The sequence below is a fragment of the Aethalodelphis obliquidens genome, unplaced genomic scaffold (assembly GCF_003676395.1).
Source record: "Aethalodelphis obliquidens isolate GAN/ISIS:26980383/991018 unplaced genomic scaffold, ASM367639v1 scaffold53, whole genome shotgun sequence".
In the NCBI taxonomy this organism is placed as follows: domain Eukaryota; kingdom Metazoa; phylum Chordata; class Mammalia; order Artiodactyla; family Delphinidae; genus Aethalodelphis; species Aethalodelphis obliquidens.
Window position 1 is genome coordinate 12,127,574 of NW_020837997.1, and position 20,793 is coordinate 12,148,366.

At 62.3% G+C, this 20,793-nt stretch overlaps 1 protein-coding gene across 9 annotated transcripts; it reads left to right on the forward strand.

Moving 5' to 3' along the window:
- Positions 1–437: 437 nt before the first annotated feature.
- NCLN (nicalin) lies at positions 438–16,585 on the forward strand. Of its 9 annotated transcripts, none has more exons than XM_027085543.1 (16): positions 754–1,041; positions 6,245–6,435; positions 6,525–6,669; positions 7,479–7,571; positions 8,304–8,398; positions 9,232–9,312; positions 10,700–10,803; positions 11,819–11,907; positions 11,990–12,129; positions 12,372–12,550; positions 13,384–13,471; positions 13,546–13,584; positions 13,671–13,831; positions 14,724–14,777; positions 14,872–14,950; positions 15,064–16,585. In XM_027085543.1, the coding sequence occupies exons 1-16, from the start codon at positions 858–860 to the stop codon at positions 15,118–15,120; spliced, it is 1,779 nt and encodes a 592-aa protein (XP_026941344.1). In that variant the 5' UTR covers positions 754–857; the 3' UTR covers positions 15,121–16,585. The 9 variants fall into 9 exon arrangements, with proteins under 9 accessions (XP_026941345.1, XP_026941346.1, XP_026941343.1 ...); XM_027085541.1 differs by having other exon boundaries at positions 755–1,041; positions 13,668–13,831; XM_027085544.1 differs by lacking the exon at positions 7,479–7,571 and having other exon boundaries at positions 438–1,041; positions 13,668–13,831.
- Positions 16,586–20,793: the final 4,208 nt, after the last annotated feature.

Sequence of the window (20,793 nt, forward strand, 5' to 3'; positions counted from 1 at the left end):
TTATTTTTTTTACTGAGTATGTCCCAAATATAAATACGCCTAAGTATAAATATATCACCAACCCCGCACAACACCAAGCTGCAGACTACAAGTCCCATAATCCATTGCGACATCCCTTTAGGAACCTTCTGTCATGATTTCTTGATTCTTCTTTCATTCTTTTATCCAAAAATTATATAAACCACCCACTGTGTGCCAGGCCTTGTGTTAAGCTCTGAGGAATACATCAGTGCACAAAGCAGACACAAGTCTTTGCCCTCATGGTGTTAACATCTATATTTCTTGGGAGTTTTAAGTGATTTTTTTTCCGAACTTCTGCCAGGAAGACTTCAGCTCCCATGACCCCTTGTGCTTGTTCAATGAGACTACAATTCCCAGGAGACCTAGCGCATCAGGCCGGCCCCTCTCTTCCTTATTCCCAACTTTCCTCCGGGTCGCAAGGTCACGTCCTGCACAACCCCCTTCCCCCCTCCACCTTCTATCACAGCAAAGACAGGGCCTCAGTAAGTTCCGCCGATTATATATATATTTTTAAGTCTCCGTATTTTCTGACTTGGGGTTTATGTGAAACCTTAGTCAAACGGTCCACCACAGCTTCTTTTCTCGGGGAGTAACGGAATAGGCCTACAACTCCCAGGTGGCTCAGCGCGCGCCGGTCGGACTACAACTCCCAGCAGGCAGCGCGGCGGGCGGGCGGCCCTCGGCGGTGCCCGCAGGACCCCGGAGCGGGCGCGGGCTGCCCGGCGCGGCGCCCGCAGGACCCCGGCACCTACTCATGCCTAGGTGAGTTCGCGTGAGCCGCCGCTGCCGCCGTCCCGTCCCCGCCGCCGCCCCGCGCGGCCCCGCCGCCGGCCAGGATGCTGGAGGAAGCAGGAGAGGTGCTGGAGAACATGCTGAAGGCGTCCTGCCTGCCGCTCGGCTTCATCGTCTTCCTGCCCGCCGTGCTGCTGCTCGTGGCGCCGCCGCTGCCCGCCGCTGACGCGGCGCACGAGTTCACCGTGTACCGCATGCAGCAGTACGACCTGCAGGGACAGCCCTACGGTGCGTGGACCAGGGCCCCTGGCCTCCCCCCGGGGCCGGGCTTTCCCCATGGGCTCCTGACCTCCCCCACTTTTGCCTCCCCGCAACAGACCTTCCGCTCAGCCTCTCCCGTCTCCGGGGCTCCGGCCTATGCCGGCCAGGATGCCCCCTCCCTCGGTTCGGTCTCTGCTCCCCGGGCCCCAGGACCTGCCTGTCCCACCTGTCCAGCAGGAGTCCAGCCCGCAGACCTCACTTGGGCCGCCAGACACTTACCCAGATCCCAGGCAAGTCCGAGCCTGGATACCTGGACCGACGCTAGGCCCCCAGCTCTCTCTGCCCCAGGGACCCGCTGCGCTGGCTGCCACAGCACCCCGGCCCCGTCCCCGACAAGGGCTACATGCTCCAGAACGCAGAGCTTCCTCCCACCTTCAGGCCAAGCTGTCGCTGCTCCTTTTCTCCTGGGTCCTCTCTCTCTGATTCCCAGCTGGAACAGAGCCCCAACCTTGGGTCTTCTTCACTTGGAGTGGAGCCTCTCAGCGCGGTTCTGCCAGGCCGAGCTGGCCACCCTTGCACAGCTCCTGGCACCCCGGTGTGTTTTGTCCAGTGTCTGCATTCTGACCCCCTTTAGGGCTCAAGGAGCTCTGATCACTGACCCCAACCTGGCTCCGTGTCAAGGCCCATCTCTCCCCAGGCTCTGCTCCCTGGTCCCAACTCATGAGCCAGGTTCCTCAGAATTCCTTAGCTAATCTTTCAGTCCCCTGCTTTTGGGCTCCTGGATTGCCTTGCACCCTATTTCTTGCTCCCCCCTTAGGTGCATACCCACCCCTCAGCTTCCTGGAACAACAGCGGCCCACCCTGGCTCCTTCTTTCCAGGATTTCAGGTCCCCGCGGCTGGATCCTGCCCAGCTCCTGTTCCCCGGCCCTGCTCCCTCGTCTGTCAAAGTGCCCAAGTCTGATCCCAGTGCCCAAGTCATTCTGAATTTCCCTCTCTTTCCCCAGCCTTGCTGTATCTGGTGTTCCAGAACCTTCTGGCCTCTGGTTTCTTTTCCAACCTCTGGTTTCTCTTCCAGCCCGGTGCCTTAGGCCCCCACAAGTCAAGGCCCGCCCTCCCCAGTCCCCCTGGTCCCCTCATGTCTGAGCTCTGGTTCTCTTGGATTGGCGTCTCTTGTTGGGACATCAGGCCTAGCCTGAGCCCCCTGGATCCCCTGCCACTGCCAGGCCCCTGGGGAGCCCCAGTGTCGGGAGATTCCCCTCAGATTCCTCATCACCCCAGAGTTATGTCGTTTCTGTTCAGTGCAGTGGTTGTCAACCCAGGGGTCGCTGAGTGATGCCATCGGGTTGTCATGACTGGGGAGCTCCTGGCATCGAGGGGGTAGGGCCAGGGGTGCTGCCCCACACCCCACAGCGCCTGGGACGGCCTCTCCCAGAGAATGACCTGGGCCAGATTGTCAGCAGTGCTGAGGGGGAGAACTTGGGGTTACAGTGATGTCTCTAGACCCCAGGCTCTCGACCGGTGGGGAGGAAGGCCAGGAGCCCCTAACGAGTGGGCAGTTTGTATGCGTTGTTGACATCCCCCTGGGGAGAGGGTTTCAGCCGGTGCTGTCGCAGGTGGTCTTTTGAGATGTGGCTCATGCAGTGGAAGAAGGGGATCTTCAGCACCTTTTGGTGGTTCATTGTAATAAGCTTGAATAGCCACGTGTGACTAGCGGCTGCCGTTCTGGTCTAGCGGATCCTGCAGTCCAGGATCCTAGAACTCTCCAGGTCAACCCGGCAGTCCTTCCCGCACCCAGTCACTCCGCTGTCCCCTCTCGCACTGCACTCGGAGCCTTGCCGGGAGCTCTCCCAGCACACCCAGCTCCACTCCGGGACCCTTGGGCAGCTGTAATCCAGCAGCCTGGATGCCCGGGATTCCCCCACCGCCTGCTCAGCGCTGGCCTGCTTGCAGTTGTGGCCCCCTCTCCCCGTCCCAGACAGGTGCGCAGACCCGCTCCCTGACTGCATCATTCTCCTCACAGGTCCTCGGGAACCTTCTCTCCTTTCTCCCTGCCCTCCTTCCCTCTTCCCTTCCTTTACCTGAGTTCTTTCCCCTGTTCCTGGATTCCTTCCCGTTCTTTTTTCTGACCCGGTGTCTCCCCCCACCCAACATGTCCTCCTTTCCGGCCGCCATCTTTGTTGCTCATGGTGAGAAACCCGGATGCCGAGTGGGCTCGGGGGTGAGCGGAGGGGCCTGGCAGGGCGCCCACCCGTCTCAGCTCGCACGTCTACACCTCCACCCAGATCACACCAGGCAGCGTCCCCCATTGGCAGGGATGTGAGGTCCCCACCGCTGCCTGGGGAGATACTGGCGGGATGGTTCGGGAAGGCCCGGTGGTGCAGAGGGAGTTCCGGCTCCTCCCCGGTTGCGGAGCCTCTAAGGGCTGGTCTGCTGGGTCACTGCTGATTGCAGCGTCCCCAGCATCACGCACGCCCTTGGCTCCTGCCTCCTGGTGTAACCCTTGCTCTGGGCCTCCTTTCCCAACTTCCTGTTCGCTCCTGTTGAGAAACAGGCGGGCAGGGTGCTGGGAAGGGGAGGCGTGTGCTCTTTGAGCTGGGGTGTGACCCCCACCCCGCCCCGCGAACGGACTCTGGCCTTTCTGGGCTGGGCCGCTCGCGCCCATCCCACTTGGTCCCCTCAGAAACAGCCCTGGGAGGTGGGGATGTGGGCACCCACACCGGGCACGGGGACGGGCTCTCCGCCCCTTGCTGGTCGGTGGCTTCGCGCTACAAAGGACCAGTGCAACCCGCAAGGAGAGAGGACTGGCCCTGGGCCCTCGGTAGAGAAGTCTGTGACCTCTGTCCAGGTGTGGTCCCATTGTGGGAACCAGCGACTTCTGTCCAGGTGTCCAGCGGCCGCCCAGACGCAGGGGTGACCGAGGCTGCGCTGGCTTCAGCCTCATGCCAGCAAAGACGGTCTGTGCTCTTGGGGCGCTCAGCCTCTGGGGGCACTTAGGGGGCTGGCGTCCACTTGTTTCCGCTCTCACCCCCTCTTTCCCATCCCCTGGGAAGCCGGTCTCTGTAGGCTCCACAGGCGGTCCTCTGTGTCCCCACCCCGAGGTGACAGGTGACATCCGAGCCGACTCTGGGAGGCTGCGGGCTCCTGGGAGGCTGCGGCTGGACACGTGGGACACGGGGGAGGGGCCTGTCCGGCATTCCCAGAGCTTCAGGGGCCCCTGAAGGTTTTTGCCGCTCTCCCCCGCCAGGCCCTCCCAGGCTCCCACGTTGCCCTAAAGCAGAGGAAAGGCCCCGGGAGGGTGGGGTGGGGAGAGGCACACAGCCCCCAGCCTGGGGCGTACAGCCCAGCTTGGCTCCTTGGTCACAGACCCCGCCCCTGAGACAGCCCTGCCCTTTCCCACCTGGGGCGCTGTCCTTTCTGTGTTCTGCTGGGCCCCTCCCGCGGACCAGCCCTCAGGATGAGCTGTAGGAAGCCACCCTTCTCCCGACGGCACATTCTTGGGAAGCAGAGGTGGGGACCTCGCTCCCGGCCCTGAGCCTGAGTCCGTCTGGGCACAGGTGTCGCCTTGCCCGGCAGGCTTGACCTCCAGGCAGCACGCTCTGGCTCCCTGGGGGAAGCAGACCTGTTTCTCTGCGTGGTGGTTTTGGCGCTCACTGTGTGGGTCTCCAGCTGGAGGCCCTAAGGGCCGTGTCTGGCCCCCGTGTGCAGTAGGGTTTGTTTGCTTGTTTTGTGCACGCTGGGTCAGCCTGGGCTCGCTGTGTGCCGTTGTCACCTGGGTGCTGGTGGCCCTGGCAGCTGGGGGCCTGCCTGAGCCCCCTTTCCCATCAGTCCAGGGATGGCCCCGAGGGCCCGCCGCTGCATGCCGTGCACCCGTGGGTGCTGGCGCCCCCTCCTCGTTCCGCTGAAATGTCCACGCAGCTTCCCGCCGCCTTTCTCCAGTAGAGCTCTCAGGACAGCAGTGCTCTGTGTCTGAGGGGACCTGCTGCCCTTAGGAAAGCGCCCTGCAGTCCTGGCTGTAGCCTACTTCTGCTCAGGCGGGGAGGGGGCAGCTGCCTGGAAAAGCTTGTGAGCGGGGAGGGGTCCAAGCCGGAAGCAGCCTCCCCCTCCCTCCCTGATTCTCTGGCCCTTTCTTGAGCTCCCAGATGAGAGAAACACGGGTGGTCCTGCCTGCAGGGCACACCAGGCCACGTCTGGCATCATCTGTGGTTACCCTGACTAGGGGGCTCCTGGCATCGAGGGGGCGGGGCCAGGGAGGCTGCTCTACACCCCACAGCACCCAGGACGGCCCAGGGGGAACAGTGCAGCCCTGACTGGAAGAAGATGGACAAACCCTGGTGTTTCCCTTCCTGAGGGGCTTCGGGGAGACCGGGCGTTGGTTCGTTCCATGTCCTGAGCCTGCTGGGCTGGGAGTCGCCAGGCGATGCTGGGTTTGCGCTGTGGTGAACGAGGTCCCTACCCCTGGAACCCCCAAGCTAGTTAGGGGAGTAGATAGCAAGGGCCCCGGGGACATGGACAAGGCCGTGTTAGAGCTGTGAGGGGAGGGGACCCTGGTCTGGGGAGGGTGGGACGGGGGCCACTGATCAGGTCAGCCGGGGCAGGGTTTGGGTTTTCCTCAGGTCATTGGCAACTGTGGGGGGCAGTCCTGTAGCCTGGGGGCTCCCTTTGCTGGGGACTAGACCCTGGAGTGGGTGCTGGGCTCTGTGCTGGGGGTCTCCTGACACCCTGGGCAGGGCGTGAGGCACCTGTGGGGCCCTGCGTCCCGGGAGCCACGGGGAACCTAGGGGAGGAGGGCTGGGGGAGCAGGACCGACTGGGTTCCAATCCCGGGGCTCCTGCTGACGGTCCTGCCTTCCGGGTGGGTGGCTTGGGGGGGTTACTGGCTGCCTCTGTGGGCTGGGGTGGGGGCACCCGCCCCTGAGCTGCCGCAGGGACATGGGGCGGGGGTGGGGCACAGCAGCCAGCCTGGCAGGCAGCCCGCACATCTTCGCGGGGCGGCTGGGTGGGCAGGGACCACGTCACTTTATGAGGGATGACTGTGGCCGAGGTGCAGTGGCGGGGGGAGGGTGCCAGAGCAGTGGGTCCAGCCCTGGTTTAGGAATGTAGGGGTGGGGGGGTTGGTCCAAGGAGAAGGGTCTTCGTTTTCGTTGAGTTCTCGGAAGGCCCCGCGAGCCGGGGGTTGGGGTGGGTGCGGCTCCGGTGGGTGGGCGGCCAGCTGAGGGACCACTCCCTGCAGGCACGCGGAACGCGGTGCTTAACACGGAGGCGCGCACCATCGACGCGGACGTGCTGAGCCGGCGCTGTGTGCTCATGCGGCTGCTGGACTTCTCGTACGAGCGCTACCAGCGTGCCCTACGCCAGTCGGCCGGTGCCGTGGTCATCATCCTGCCGCGGGCCATGGCTGCGGTGCCGCAGGACGTCATCCGGGTGAGGCCTGCCCCGCCCCACCGGCTCCGCCCTCCAGGGGCCGCCCCGGGCCGCTGCCGGAAGCCGCCTGAAAGTTTGTCTCTCCGCAGCAATTCATGCAGATCGAGCCCGAGATGCTGGCCATGGAGACCATCGTGCCCGTGTACTTCGCCGTGGAGGACGACGCCCTGCTGTCCATCTACGAGCAGACGCAGGCTGCGTCCACCTCCCAGGGCTCCGCCTCAGCCGCCGAAGGTGAGCTCGGGGCAGGGGGTGTGCGGAGAGGGGCCCCGCTGTGCAGTTTCCAGGACCCCCTCTTCCGGGCTGGGGGATGCTGCGGTGAGCTTGGCAGTCGGGAGCTCTGCTGTTTGACCGGTCCGGGGGCCATGGGGGAGAGTGAGCTAGCAAAAGTGGTCAAAGAATTGAGCCAAAAGGATCCAATCGCTGGTGTAGGAAAAGGAAGCTGGTGAGAGTGGGCAAGGCAGGCAGGTTTGTCCACACAGTGGACTCACCCAGCTCCTTGGGGAAACAGTTTGTGGGTATGTGTTTAAGCTGTAAAGGAAGGGTCATTCCTCCTGGCCAGATTATTAGCTGCGTGGATGCTAGACTGGGGGGTGGCAGACTGTGGCCCTCGGCCGCCTGTTTGTGCAAATAAAGTTTTATCGGCACACAGCCAGTGTTTCACACGGCTTATGGGCTTTCCACACTACAGTAGCAGAGTTCAGTGGCTGTGACAGACTGGCCCACAGAGCTGAAAATTTCGACTCTAGCAGTTTACAGCGAAGGTTTGCCAAACCCTCGTCTGGATTAAAGTCTGGACAGTGGCCTTCTCCACTGTGGCAGCACAAGAGTGAGTTTTTGGAAAGATCTTAATTTCTAGTTAGAGCGGAGGGGAGGAGGAGGAGTCGGCTGCCTGGTGGAACATTACGCAGCCGTTAAGAAACGGCATCGGGTGTGAGAAAGTGCTTATTTTACATTGGTTGTGGAAAAACAGAATATAAGATCATAGATCAGGATCACAACACTTTCTTAGGCGTAGCTTGTTTGTTTTGGAATAACGCTAGGGTTTATAAGAAGTTGCGGACATACTCCGGTTCCTGAGAGGCACCCTCCCAGCTCCCCCAGTGATGACACCTCCCATGGCCATCACGATTGTGGTTTGTGTCATTGTCGTCGTTGTTTTTCGGCCGCACCGCACGGCTTGCAGGATCTTACTTCCCCGACCAGGGATTGAACCCCGGGCCCTTGGCAGTGAAAGCACGGAGTCCTACCCACTGGACCGCCAGGGAATTCCCACTGTTGTATTTTTAAATGTGTAAAGAACGGAAAGGCTTGAGACAGGGTGAGCTCATGGGCGTTTTAGGGCAGTCGCTGCCCCAGGTGAAAAAGTGGCAGGCGCAGTGGACCACTGGCTCACGTGGAGCGAGGTGGGCACCGCCTCACCTAGGCTCAGGACAGAACGGAACTTTCCTTCTTATGAAACTTTGAGTTCTCACGCCATCTTCGCTTTCGGGGCTGGGCTGGAGGGTCCTGAGCCATGTGATGGGAAACTCCTGTTTTGGGGTCACTGCTGAAGTGATCCTTGGGAAGCTGGGTCAGAGGTCGTGCATGCGCCATCATGATTTAGGAACGGTCCTGCAGGGCGAGGGCGCGTACGCACTCCTCACCGGCCTCAGTGGTGTCCGGGTGACTGTTTCACCGGCTCTTATACTGGACACCCAGCTTCTTTCCCGTGTCCAGTTACCACGTTGTGTTCTAGTCTGTGTGGTCAATTCTGCTTTTGCTCAGACTGAACCCCTGGAGTCTGGGGTGCTGGGGTGGTGAGCATGCCGGCTCTGGTCCGGGAAGCCCCCCCGGCTCAGGCCAACCCTCCCCGCCCCTGTCCTCAGTGCTGCTGCACACCGCCACCGCCAACGGCTTCCAGATGGTCACTAGCGGGGTCCAGAGCAAGGCCGTGAGCGACTGGCTCATCACCAGCGTGGAGGTGGGTGCCCGGCGTGCCTCACTGCCCGTCCCCACTAGAGGGAGCCTCTGACCGGGAAATCGGGTCAGGTGGCCGCCCGCCCGCCCTATGGAGAGATGGGCCTCCAGCCACACACCCTGCCTTGCCTCCTCCCCCAACCCCTGCCCCACCGAGAGCCCCCTCCCCGAGTGGCCGGCCCTTCCCCTAACAGTAACATCGCGGGAGGGAGCTCGGCCGAGCAGGCGGAGAGCAGAGCTTGGGGCAGCAATTAAAGCCTAATCTCCCACCGGGAGGGTGGGTGTATGCAGGCATCCAGGCCAGAGCAAGGTCCAAGTCCTCCCCCTCGCCTCTCCCCACCAGGGTCAGCTCCACCAGCCGCCCATGGGGTTGTCTCGCTGCACCCGCCCCCCCCACCAAAAAAAAGCCTCTGGCGGTTTTGTTCCCTTCCCCCCACAAGGAGGCCGCAGCTGAGGCCTTGCAGAGCTGCCCTCTGTCCAGAGAGTAAGGGGCGTGGGGCCTCAGCACATGCTGCCCCCGGCTTGGCCCCGTGGGCCCTGCTCCTGACAGGATGACTTTCCCGACTGTTCCCTGCTGGACTTGACCGGGGGCTGGTTTACGCAGGAGGACCGGCCAGGGTGCCGGACCCCGACCCCCTGAGCTCTTCCTGCGCTGTCAGGACCTTGCCATGCCTGCTGTCAGCAGGGCTCGGCCTTTGAAGGGTGGGCCTGGTTTCCCGCGGCCACCCACCCGCCCCCGTGTCCACAGTGTAGCCGGCAAAGCCGAGAACACTGCCGCCGGGTGGGGGGCGGCCACGGCCTCGGGCCGGCTGCCCCTTCATGCCTGTGCCTCTGCAGGGGCGGCTGACCGGGCTGGGCGGAGAGGACCTGCCCACCATCGTCATCGTGGCCCACTACGACGCCTTCGGGGTGGCCCCGGTACGTCCGTGCCCTCAGGGCCCCGTGAACACCCTGCGGGGCCGGTGTCATCGTGAAGCTTCACTCCCCCAAACGAGACGTGACAGCAGAGGGAGGGGCGCTCCCCGGGGAGGCCCACGAGACCCAGCCCGGGCTTCTCACTGGGGGCCGGTCATGCAGGCACCTCGCCCCGGCATGGCTGAGACCCCAGACCCAAGAGGAGAGCAGGTGCCCGTGCAGACCCCATGTCTGCACAGGCAGTGTTGGGACAGGGGGCCCCCGAAGTCCGGTTCCCGGCACCCCTGAGGGCTGGCCTGGCCAGCGTCCCTCCAGGCTGCAGGCCACCCGGGGCTGTGCCCTCAGAGCCCCCGGCACTTTGGGGTGGGAGGTTCCTGCTGGAGAACCAACAGCCGGCTGAACCGGACAGTGGGTGCTGGGAGGGCCTGCAGCCGGGCGTGCGCCCCTGACCGCGCCTTGCGGGCCGCCTCCCCTGGGAGGCCAAGGCTGTCCTTGAGGACGCTGGGGCCCAGAGGCCGGCCCTGGACAGTCGGCTCACAGCCACTGTCTCACCCTTTTCATCATCCACCCCCACGGAGCCTTTTTAGACACCTGTGTCCTCGTTTTCCCTTTCTTGTGAAATTTTTTTAAATTTTTGAGATGTGATTCCCATAACATAAAATCCATCCTTTTAAAGCACGCAATTCAGAGATTTTTAGTGAATTCACAAAATTTGTGTAGACATCACCGCTTTCTGCTTCCAGAGTGTTCCATCCCCCCAAAAGAAGCCCCGTCCCTATGAAGTCACCCCACCCCTCCCCCAGCCCCTGACAGCCAGGAACCCACTCTCGGTGTCTGTGGATCGGCCTGTCCTGGACGTTTTCCCTCAGTGGGGTCACAGCCTGTGTGTCCTTCTGTGTCTGGCTTCCCTCACTGAGCACCCTGTGGGCCCCTCCCTGTGAACTTGAACGGCGTCGTGTGTCAGTTGGTGCACTGTGACTGTGGGAGAGTCCCAAGCCATGCAAACCCAGTTTTTTTTTCTCCAAGAACCAGTCGTTCCCCGTGGGGAATGTCGCCTTAGAGCGCAGGACTCAGACGCCGGGCCGGGGCGGGGGCGGTGGTGGTGGTGGTGTTCACAGCGCGGGGGGGCAGAAGGCCGGAGGTCCAGCTGGAGGGAGCTCCCAGGGCAGATGCCCAGGCTGGACGGAGGCTGCGCACGGGGCTTCCCACATGCGTGGGGGCCGGGCGGCACCCAGGGGCCGTCGGTCTCAGGTTTGGGCCGCGCAGGGCGGGTGAGCCCAGCTGCGCTGGAGATGTGGACCGGGGGCGAGATGCGGAGGGGGGTTGGGGGGGTGCGAGGCGCCACATGTGGACGTGGGGTGACCTCGGCCTCCTCTCTGCACACCCGCAGTGGCTGTCGCATGGCGCGGACTCCAATGGAAGTGGCATCTCTGTGCTGCTGGAGCTCACCCGTCTCTTCTCCAGGCTCTATACCTACAAGCGCACCCACGCCGCGTAAGTGATGGGGGCAGGGCGGTTCCGACCCTGGAATCACAGCGTCAGGTCGTGGGGCCCAGCTCCTCCCGGGTGCACCCCTGGGAATCCTCCCCAGGAGGTTGGGCTGCCCTCGCTCCTGGAAGAGCCGGGGACACTCCAACGGCAAGAAGCAGAAATACCTGCGAGCCGGTCGCTCAGGCTGGCGTCTCCCCGTTGCGGCCCCGGGCACAGCTGGTCACCGGTGTGGGCGCTCGTCCTTATGCCACGCTGCCCTGGGACGGCAGGGGCCCAGTGACGAGCGAGTCTCCCTGAGCTGCCGGGCCTGGCCCCACGCATGCAGGTGCCCTGAGCAGCAGGAGTGCTTACGTCCTGGGCAGGGAGGGGAGGTTGAGATCAGGGTGTCAGCAGGACCGCGCCTCCTCCTGAAACTCCAGGGGAGGGTCCTTCCTGCTGCTGCCGGGTTCCAGCAGTGATGGATTCCTCGGTCCCAGCTTTACGTGGCCTTCTCTTCCTCCAGGTGTCTCCTCTCTTCTATAAGGATCGCCGTGGCCACGGCGGGATGGATGGGGCTGGGGGGGGTGGCGCGGGGACATGGTCCTTCACGACACCCCTGGCGTCAGTCCTTCTCGAGGGACGGGGTGCTGAATCACCTGTCACTTTTTATTTCCTGGTTGGTCCACCCAGTCTCTCCTGGTTTCGAGAGTTCAGAGAGGCCCCTGAAGCAATGCTTCTCGCCAGAGGGGCAACAGAGCTGTGCTTCTCCTCTGGAGCCCCCTGGGGACACTGGGCCATGTCTGAGGACATTGTGATCATCATGACTCAGGGACTCCTGGCATCCATTGGGTGGGGGCCAGGGATGCTGCTGCATACCCCACAGCACCCAGGACGCCCCGATGTCAGCAGTGCCAGGATGGGGAGGCCCAGCCCTGAAGGCTGGTTGGATTTCATACTTGGGGGGGGGGGAACCACTTCCTCCTTGTCGGGGACCTGGACTCCCACGTGTCAACGCTGGCGCCCCACTGCTTCCCGCTAGGTACAACCTCCTGTTCTTTGCGTCTGGAGGAGGAAAGTTCAACTACCAGGGCACCAAGCGCTGGTTAGAAGACAATCTGGACCACACAGGTGAGCGGCCCCAGCGGCCAGGGTGGGGTCTGGGCCACCGGTACTCCCTCCACCTCCACCCACCAGCCCTCACTGCACTCAGATTCCAGCCTGCTCCAGGACAACGTGGCCTTTGTCCTCTGCCTGGACACCCTGGGCCGGGGGGACAGCCTGCACCTGCATGTGTCCAAGCCGCCCAGGGAGGGGACGCTACAGCACTCCTTCCTGCGGGAGCTCGAGACGGTAGGTGCCCCGCCGGAGGCAAGGCTGGGACATGGGAGCTTTGTGCACCCTGGGGCCTCGGGTGAGCCTCAGGTGGGTTTTCCGGGGAGGGGGGCAGGTGGGCTTCTCCCTGGGTTCCAGAAGCAGGAGGTTCGGGGAGGGACTTGGGACCCGCCAGACGCGAGGGACCACCGCCACAGAGACAGGCGGGGTTGGGGCGCAGCCCGCGGGCACCGGGCAGAGCCTGACAGTGCCCCTCGCAGGTGGCCGCCCACCAGTTCCCTGAGGTGCGGTTCTCCATGGTGCACAAGAAGATCAACCTGGCGGAGGACATCCTGGCCTGGGAGCATGAGCGCTTCGCCATCCGCCGGCTGCCTGCCTTCACCCTGTCCCATCTGGAGAGCCACCGTGACGGCCAGCGCAGCAGCATCATGGACGTGCGGTGAGCACCGCCATCGGAGCAGGCATGGGCCGGGGCATCCACTGGTCCTGGGGCATCCGGCAGGCTTCCTGGAGGAGGTGGCGCTAGAACTGGGGCACGAGCCAGGAGAAGGGTGTGGCTCGGTGGAGGGAAGACTTGGGGCGGGGGAGGCAGGGTACCTCCCGGGGCAGCCCCGCACCCCACGCCCACGCTCACTCAGGTCAGGATGTGTTGCCTCTGAGGCTCCTCTTCTACAGTCCTGTGTTGCTGGCAGCCCTTGGTGTCCCTGGGCTTGTGGCCGTGCCACCGTCCCCGCCTCCGTGGTCACGTGGCCTCTCCCTTGTGCCTGTGACCAAATTCCCCTCCTTACAGGGACACCAGCCGTGGGACTTCAGGCCCCCCTACTCCAGTGCAATCACATCTTAGCTAATAACGTCTGCGGAGATCCTACTTCCAAATCGGGTCCCATTCCCAGGTTCCGGGTGGGCGTGAATTTGGGGGACACTGTTGCCCCCACTACAGGGCGTTACAGCAACTCCACCCTCAGCAGCCCGTGGAGGTGTGGGTGTCCTGACCTCCCCCAAGGTCCAGAGGAGGAGATAGGCCCGGGGCCGCCAGTCACTGAGGCAGACGCGCGTCCACGGGGCGCAGGCTCGGCCCTGGGTGCAGGGCAGCCCCGTCGGGGGCGGGCCCATCCCAGAGAGGAGCCTGCAGTGTGGGGGGCGCCCGTCTGCTGGGAGGGCCGTCACCCTGCTTGTCTTTATCGTTATCAGGTATATGCTCGCTCTTGGTTTTTGGCGATTATGAACGATGCCAATTCCTGATACATGTGTTTTTAAAACTTGCCCTCGAAGGTCCCGGGTTGACTCCAAAACTCTGACCCGAAACACGAGGCTGATCGCCGAGGCCCTGACCCGTGTCATCTACAACCTGACAGAGAAGGTGAGCCCCCGCCTGCAGGCCCCCCACCCGCCCGGCCGCTCTGGACTCAGCCCCATGCTCTCCTCTCTCTGCAGGGGACGCCCCCGGACATGCCAGTCTTCACGGAGCAGATGGTAACGTGCGGGTGGGCAGGCGGGCAGGCGGGGGGGCCGGTGGGGTGGGGCAGGGTCCCGTGACCACGGTCGCTTCCCCGCAGCAGATCCAGCGGGAACAGCTGGACTCGGTGATGGACTGGCTGACCGCCCAGCCGCGGGCCGCCCAGCTGGTGGGCAAGGACGGCACGTTCCTCAGCACGTTGCAGCACCACCTCGGCCACTACCTGAAGGAGGTCAGGCCGCACCACGTCAAGGCCGACAAGCGGTGAGGCCGGGCGCCGCCCCGCCAGCCAGCGGGTGGGCTCTTCTGGGGCCTTCCCCCAGGGCCAGATGGAGCAGACAGAAACACTGGACGAAAAATAAAACGATAAGTGAGAAGTGCAGGTGCCCCGTTAAACGAGTTCCAGGTGAACCACAATTGTCTCAGTGTAAGTATAGCCCACGCAGTGTCTGGGACATACTTACACTGAAAGCCCATTTCTTCTGTATCTGCAGTTCTCGTAGAACTGAAGCCCTGTGTTTTATATGGCAGCCCTATACTCCCAGCTACCCTTCGTGGACCTTTTGTGTTCTGGGCCTCGGGTGACTCATACCCCAGGTCCCCTCCTGCCCTCGGGATGCTCTTCCCCACTGCAGGCCTCCTGAGTTTTGTCTTCTTTCCGTTCAGGGCTCCCATGCTCCCTGGTTGGACTGAACAAGGACTGGGGAGGGGTGTCTGGGGGATCCATAGGCAGGAGACACCCCCCCGGAAAGCTTGGTGCCCCTCGCTGGCTCTCCACCTTCCTCCCAACTCCTGGTGCTCCAGGGAGAGCAAGCTCTTGAATAGAAGAAGAAACTGAGGCTCAGAGTGGACCCACGGCTGTGGAGCTGGGGGCCTCCAATTCCTAGGCTGTGGTCGTTCTCCCTCTATAGAAAGACTTCCCAGACCAGATAATTTCCACAGTAACCACACTTTGTTTTAGAGAGTATACCCCAGAAAGCAACAGGAAAGACATTAGTTGAGAATAAAGCACGGTCCTTCCCCAGGAGGGACAGTGGCAGCCTTGTGCAGGCACACACCTGGGGTGCCCCCTTCCCCCGCCACGTTCCTAGGCTGGTGGGACCTCCGGTGGCCCTGCTATCAGGGTGAGCCTGCTGAGAAAGCGCTCTCTCACCAGGGACCCTGAGTTTGTCTTCTATGACCAGCTGAAGCAGGTGATGAACGCCTACAGGTGAGCGCCCTGGGTCACTGTCCAGGGGACTGGGTCCTCGGGACAGCTGGGGAGCAGCCCGCTGACCCACCCCGCCGCCCCCTCCCCTCCCCAGGGTCAAGCCGGCCATTTTTGACCTGCTTCTGGCCGTCTGCATCGGCGCCTACCTCGGGATGGCCTACACGGCGGTCCAGGTGAGCAGGGGACTGGGGAACGCGCGGCCTCTCAGGAGACCCCTTGGGCGGCCCGAGGGCCTTCCTGTTGGCGGGGTCTCCCGACCTCACTGGAGCCCTCCCGCTGCCCCCAGCACTTCGACCTCCTGTACAAAACAGTTCAGAGACTGCTGAAGGCCAAGACTCAGTGACGCGGCTGCTGGGCGCCGGCAGGAGGGCAGGCCTTGCCCCGCGGCCTCGGCGGCTGTAACCCTGAATTACAGAGCTTTTCTGTGTGCTCTTGAGGATTTGGGGGCTTCTTTCTCTTGTTTATCCTTTGAGCTCCCTCGGAGGAGCGCTGGTGGAGGTTTGTCTGGTCTGGGGCCTGGCCGCGGACTCGGGGACAGACGTGTGGATGAGCCCCTGCCCTGGAGTCGGCCCCGTGGCCCTCGGGGCGCGTAAGCCACGCCAGGAAAGAGGAACTGTGCCCAGCTCAGCCTCGGCCTCACCCCCGCCTGTGATGCTGACCGTGGACCTGGTGGTCGCAGGCCAACAGGGTCAGGGCCAGGCCACCCCCGTGCTGGCTCTGCGTCTGACCTCGAGGCTGTCCCCACCCCCTCCGTCGACCCGGGTACTCCCTTCCCTCCCGTCTGGAGAGGGTGGCACCGCCTCTGGGTCCCCAGGTTCTGGCCGCCCCCTTGCAGCCTTGTGCCCTCACCCAGCTGGCCCTGGGACACGACTCCCCTGAGCCCCCTTGGGCGGCTGGCGCCTTGAACACCTGGCAGCCTCCCCAGGGGCCCTTGCGCTGCTCACCCTGCTTCGCGCTGCCTCTGCCCCTCCTGCCCCTGCCCCGGACTCTTGGGGCTCCGCGCTCAGCCTGTCCCCCTGCGGAGCTCCCGGGGTGGGGGGCGGCCCCTCTACCCCTTTCCCTGGGCCTTGGTTTCCTCATATGCAAGGAGGAGGATGCTTTCGGGGGGAGTGGGCACCCCCCCATCCCAGGAGGAGACGTGACCATGGGAGCAGCTCTTCCTGCGACCATGAGGGGGCGGGTCTGGGCCTGAGCCCCACAAACCAGGTGCCTGGTGGGGCCTGAGCCGCTCGGAAGGGGTGGAGGGGGCAGGGCTGGGACTGACCTCAGGGAGACCCAGATTCATTAGCAATACAGTCAGTTAAGTGTTGAGTGCTGGGGGGCCAGGGTCCAGGAGAGGGGACTCCAGGGGCCTCCTGGCCACCATGGAGGGCTCGCCTGCCTTCCAGTTCTGAGGGGCCTGGAGGGGCTGGGGACTGGCTCGCTCCCAAAGCCTCCCGACGCTCACTGGAGGGAACGGGTTCCTGGGGGCTCCTGGCTCGGCTGGACCGTCCTGTCAGGCCTGGGAGGGGCAGGCGTGGAGGCTGCAGGTCCTCTGTCTCATCCCACCCTCTCCCTGCCCGGTGGCCCATCTCCCCCAAAGACTGTTTACCTAGTGCCCCGCCACCTCTGGGGCGGGTATGGGCCCGGCCCCGCCTGGCCCATCCTATCCTTCCCCACATGTGAGTGTGTGAGCTGTGGACGAGCTGTGGTTGCCGCGTGAGCGTCCTTCCTCCCCAGGGCGCATGGTCAGGATAGCTGACCAGTTGGAGTCAGGATGCTTGTGGGACGCGGCCGGACGATCAGAAATAAAGCCATAATGAATGACAGCCTTGCGTGTCCTGTCTTGTCGGGGGCTGGGGCCTCAGGGTTCAGTCCTGCCCACCTGAAAGTGGTTTGCGTTTCCCCGGGGGGTGGGGGGGCCTGGTGCCTGTATGGAGAGCAGGGTCAGCATCCCTCCTGCCCCCAGCTGAGACTGCCACCACTCCCCACTGCAGAATGGGGGTAAAAACCAGCTCAGAGCTGATGGGACAGCGGGCCATGTTCCTTTCCTGCGGTGGCTGTACCACGAACTCTGTCTCAAAACAGGGATTTGTCGTGTCCCAGCTCTGGATGCTGTGAGGGCAAGGATCCCAGGTCTGTCCCGGCTTCTGGTCTCTGTGTCGTGTGGCCGTCTTTTCTGTCTTCTCTCATAAGGATGCGTCTTTGGGTTTAGGGCCCATCCTACTCCGGCAGGACTGCATGCCAGCTAATCACATCTGCAAAGGCCCTATTCCTCCATAAGACCATAAGTCTGAAGTTCTGCGTGGACGTGAAATTTGGAGGGACACCATTCAACCTGATGCAGGGTGCAATGGCTGTGTGAAGGCCACGCCCACTGGTCAGGCGCCGCCCCCCTACGGGGAGGCCCTGGCTTGGCTGTGGTGCGCCGTGCAGCTCAATGCAGGGGTTCCGGCGTCGGGTTCTCTGCTCTGGCCTGGGAGCTCCCGAGGGTCTGCCTTGAACAAAGCCCTGCCCTCAGGAGCTTGGGTTCTGGGGGTGGGGTAGGATACACAGTACAGAGACGTATGCTGCGGGGACATGAAGCCACAGGCGACGGAGGCAGTGCGGGGGGTGCAATTTGGACGAGGCATCGGGGGAGCCAAGGGAGGGGGCTGTGGGATCCTTTATCCCAGGGAGGTGGGACCCTGGGGGGCTGTGGGCAGAGGAGGGGGCGGGGCCTGACTCAGGTGCTCACAGGCGCCCCTGCTGGCGGCTGCGGGGGGGACAGACAGCGGAGGGCGCCAGGCGCCGAGGACTGTGCTTGTCCAGGTGGGGGCACAGGAGAGGAGGAGTGGGCTGGGTTCCCCGAACCCAGCGGAGGGGCTAGGAGGGTGCTCCTGGGACCGTGTGGGCCAGACCGCAGGGGGTTGCTCAAGTTGCCTTAGTGACGCCCATAGGGTCAGGGTCACAGCTGCCTCTCCTCAGACCCCACTCTCCTCCCCCACCCCGCCCCCCACTGTCCTGAGGCTGGAAGGTGGCTCTGGCCCCAGCACGGACTCATGTAAAACTCCCCACGTCTCAGGGGCAAAGCCAGTCCCTCATCTCCTCATTTCAACACAGGTTGATATTTCTTCCTCGTTTTCCACAAAACTGTTCCATTGACTGTAGCCAAGAAAAGGAAAATTGCAACACCGGCCCGGCAGACAGAGATGGCCACCATCTACATGCTGGAGCCTTATCCTGTTCCCACACCCCCAGGTACGTGGATGTGTGTACACGTATGTACCCGAAACCTCGTTCTGGAATTGAGGTTCATGTATAAAAATGATTTAAGTGTTTCTCTCCATAGGCACAGTGGACAGGCACCCATGAAGCCATCCCACATGGGGGGCGTGGTGTGTGCATCGTCCCAAACGCCCCCGGCTCCCCTTACACCCCCTCCCTCCGCCCTCCTCCTCCCCAGGCACCCGCTGGTCTGGTCACTACAGATCAGTCTTGTTCGACTGGTGTCAACCAGTATTTCCCCACCTCCCCGCCACATGCCAGGTACCGTGCGGGGGCCCGCAGACGCAGCCACCAAACGGAGGTCGGCTGGGAAAGACGGATAAATAAAAATAATGCCCTTGGGCTTCCCTGGTGGCGCAGTGGTTGAGAGTCCGCCTGCCGATGCAGGGGACGTGGGTTTGTGCCCCGGTCCGGGAGGATCCCGCATGCCGCGGAGCGGCTGAGCCCGTGAGCCGTGGCCGCTGGGCCTGCGCGTCCGGAGCCTGTGCTCCGCAGCGGAAGAGGCCACAATAGTGAGAGGCCCGCGTACCACACACAAAAAAAAAAAATAATAATAATGCCCGGTGGACATGAGGGGGCTCTTGAGTGAAATCGGGATGACAGGACGGTGGTCCAGGCAGAGGGCACAGCCCGTGCAAAGGCCCTGGGGCAGTACCATGCCCGGCGTGTTGCAGGAACAGCAAAGAGGAAGCCCGTGTGTATGCAGCAGAGTGAGGGAGGGGGGGAGAGGGAGGAGGGGAGGGCAGGGAGGCCCCCAGGACGTTGGTGGGCGTTTGCATTCTGCTCTCAGTGTGATGGGGAGCTGTAGGGAGGGGTGGGCTGAGGAGAGGAGAGATGTGGAGAGGTCACTGGCTCCCAGGGGACAGTTATGAAGATGACCACATTCCTTGGGCTCCCTCAGTGCCCATGAGCATCACCCGAGGTCCCCATCAACCCTGGGCGGCAGCAAACGATTTGGGCAAAGGTGTCCTCCAGTGAGGGCATTGCACCCCCCACGGGGACCCCCAGAGGGTCACATCCAGTGGCTTTGATCTCTTCCCAGGGGTCTTTGTTTTAAGGCTGTAAAACAGGAAGAGCGTCCCATGAAACCACCTCGGTCCCTCCCGCTTCTGCACAGAGGCATCGTCCACTGTCTGTAACTTTGTCATTCTTTTAAAAACGTTTACGTGCACATTTATGGATCCAGGGACAATATTCAGCATTGCTTGGTGTGTGGCCTACATCTTATATGGGTGGCATTGTGCCGTCCCTCTCTTGCATTAACTCTTGTTTTGGCATCTCCCACTTACACTCCACACCCCTTTTCCCTGCTGTGTAGTATTCTACCCTCAGAAGACACCACAACTTACCCACCCGGCACCCTGCTGATGGACATACCATCGCAAGGCTTCATAGGTGCCTCTTGGGAGGGAGCGTGTTTAATCAGAGGTCAGAGAACTGTAGCTCGTGGCTGCGTCCGGCCCGCTCCCTGTCTTTGTAAATAAAGCTTTATTGGCACACGGCCACACCCACCAGACTGTGTATGGTCCATGGTTACTTTCTCACCAGGGACCCACCAACCCCCAAGTGCTTACCTTTACGGCTCTTTCCAGGAAAATCTGCGGCCCCCAATCTGCCCTCTGGTTTTTCTCCTTTCTCATCGTGGGAAAACTTTGGCCGCTACCAGAGCAGGGTGGCTCTGTGGTCCTTTTGCGGGGGACATACATCCTTGGCTTCTTTCAACATTTCAGTCTCAGTTCTGAGAGTTACTGCTGATTTTAATCGCCGTTTGACCTGCAGCAGGTCCAGAGGAAATCAAGCCGGGGTGGGGGGAAAGGGGGCGGGTGGGCCATTGCAGGAACCGTGAATGAAGTGGGAGTGTCATTCCTGAGCGCAGTGTGATGTCGTGTCTGCGGGGCATCTCACCGGAGAGTCACTGTTTCCCCCTTTGTGATGAATAAGCAATTTGCAGGGAGATCCTTCAGTCTCTGCAAATACCACTCCTCCTCCAGGTCACCCCACGGTGTCAGCAGCGCCCACTGACGATTCCTGCCCGAAACCAGGACCCTGGTGCCCAACGGGGACCCTCCTTCCATCCCTCCTAAAGGTACAGGTCAGGCTCACATACCTGCTTTTATGTCCAGTTTACAGAGAACCAAAGGGAAATCCAGGCAGGTGAAGCATCTTGCCTTGAGGTCGCGTGGCAAAAGGGCACAGCCGGCATTCAGACAGGTTTTTTTAATTAAAAAAAAAAAAAGCCTTATTGAGATATATTCACATACCATAAAATTTACCCTTTTAAAGTGTATAGTTCAGTGGGTTTTAGTACATGCACAGAGACGTGCATCCGTCACCTCTATCTAATTCCAGAACATTCCATCACCCCAAAAGGCAACCCCGTCCCCATGAGCAGTCACTCCCATCCCCACCCCCAGCCGCTGGCAACCACGAAGCCACTCTCTGCCTCCGTGGATTTGCTTGCTCTGGACGCCTCACAGAAACGGAATCCTACGATATAGAAACCCACGCGGTTTTGATGGCAAGGTCCTGGATCACACTGAGGCTGGCTCATTCAGAAACGGGAATTTATTCTTGTCTTTCTCACTCTAACTTGGGGGGAAATAAAACCCCTGACGACTCTGGCGTTCAGCATGGTGTGCACCCAGCCCCTCTTGTTCCCAAGCTCAAATTCCCAGGGCAAGAAGCCCTGTGGGGCAGGTGTCCACTCCCGTGGCGAGAGGGTGGGGGGAAGGGGCCACGGCCCCTGGGCGGCCACGGCCGGATCTCTATT

Coding starts and splice junctions, on each gene's coding strand:
- NCLN (XM_027085538.1), top strand. CDS start 858: ATGCTGGAGGAAGCAGGAGAGGTGCTGGAGAACATGCTGAAGGCGTCC. Junction 6,670..7,478: donor CTCCGCCTCAGCCGCCGAAG/GTGAGCTCGGGG, acceptor GAATAACGCTAG/GGTTTATAAGAAGTTGCGGA. Junction 9,313..10,699: donor ACGCCTTCGGGGTGGCCCCG/GTACGTCCGTGC, acceptor GCACACCCGCAG/TGGCTGTCGCATGGCGCGGA.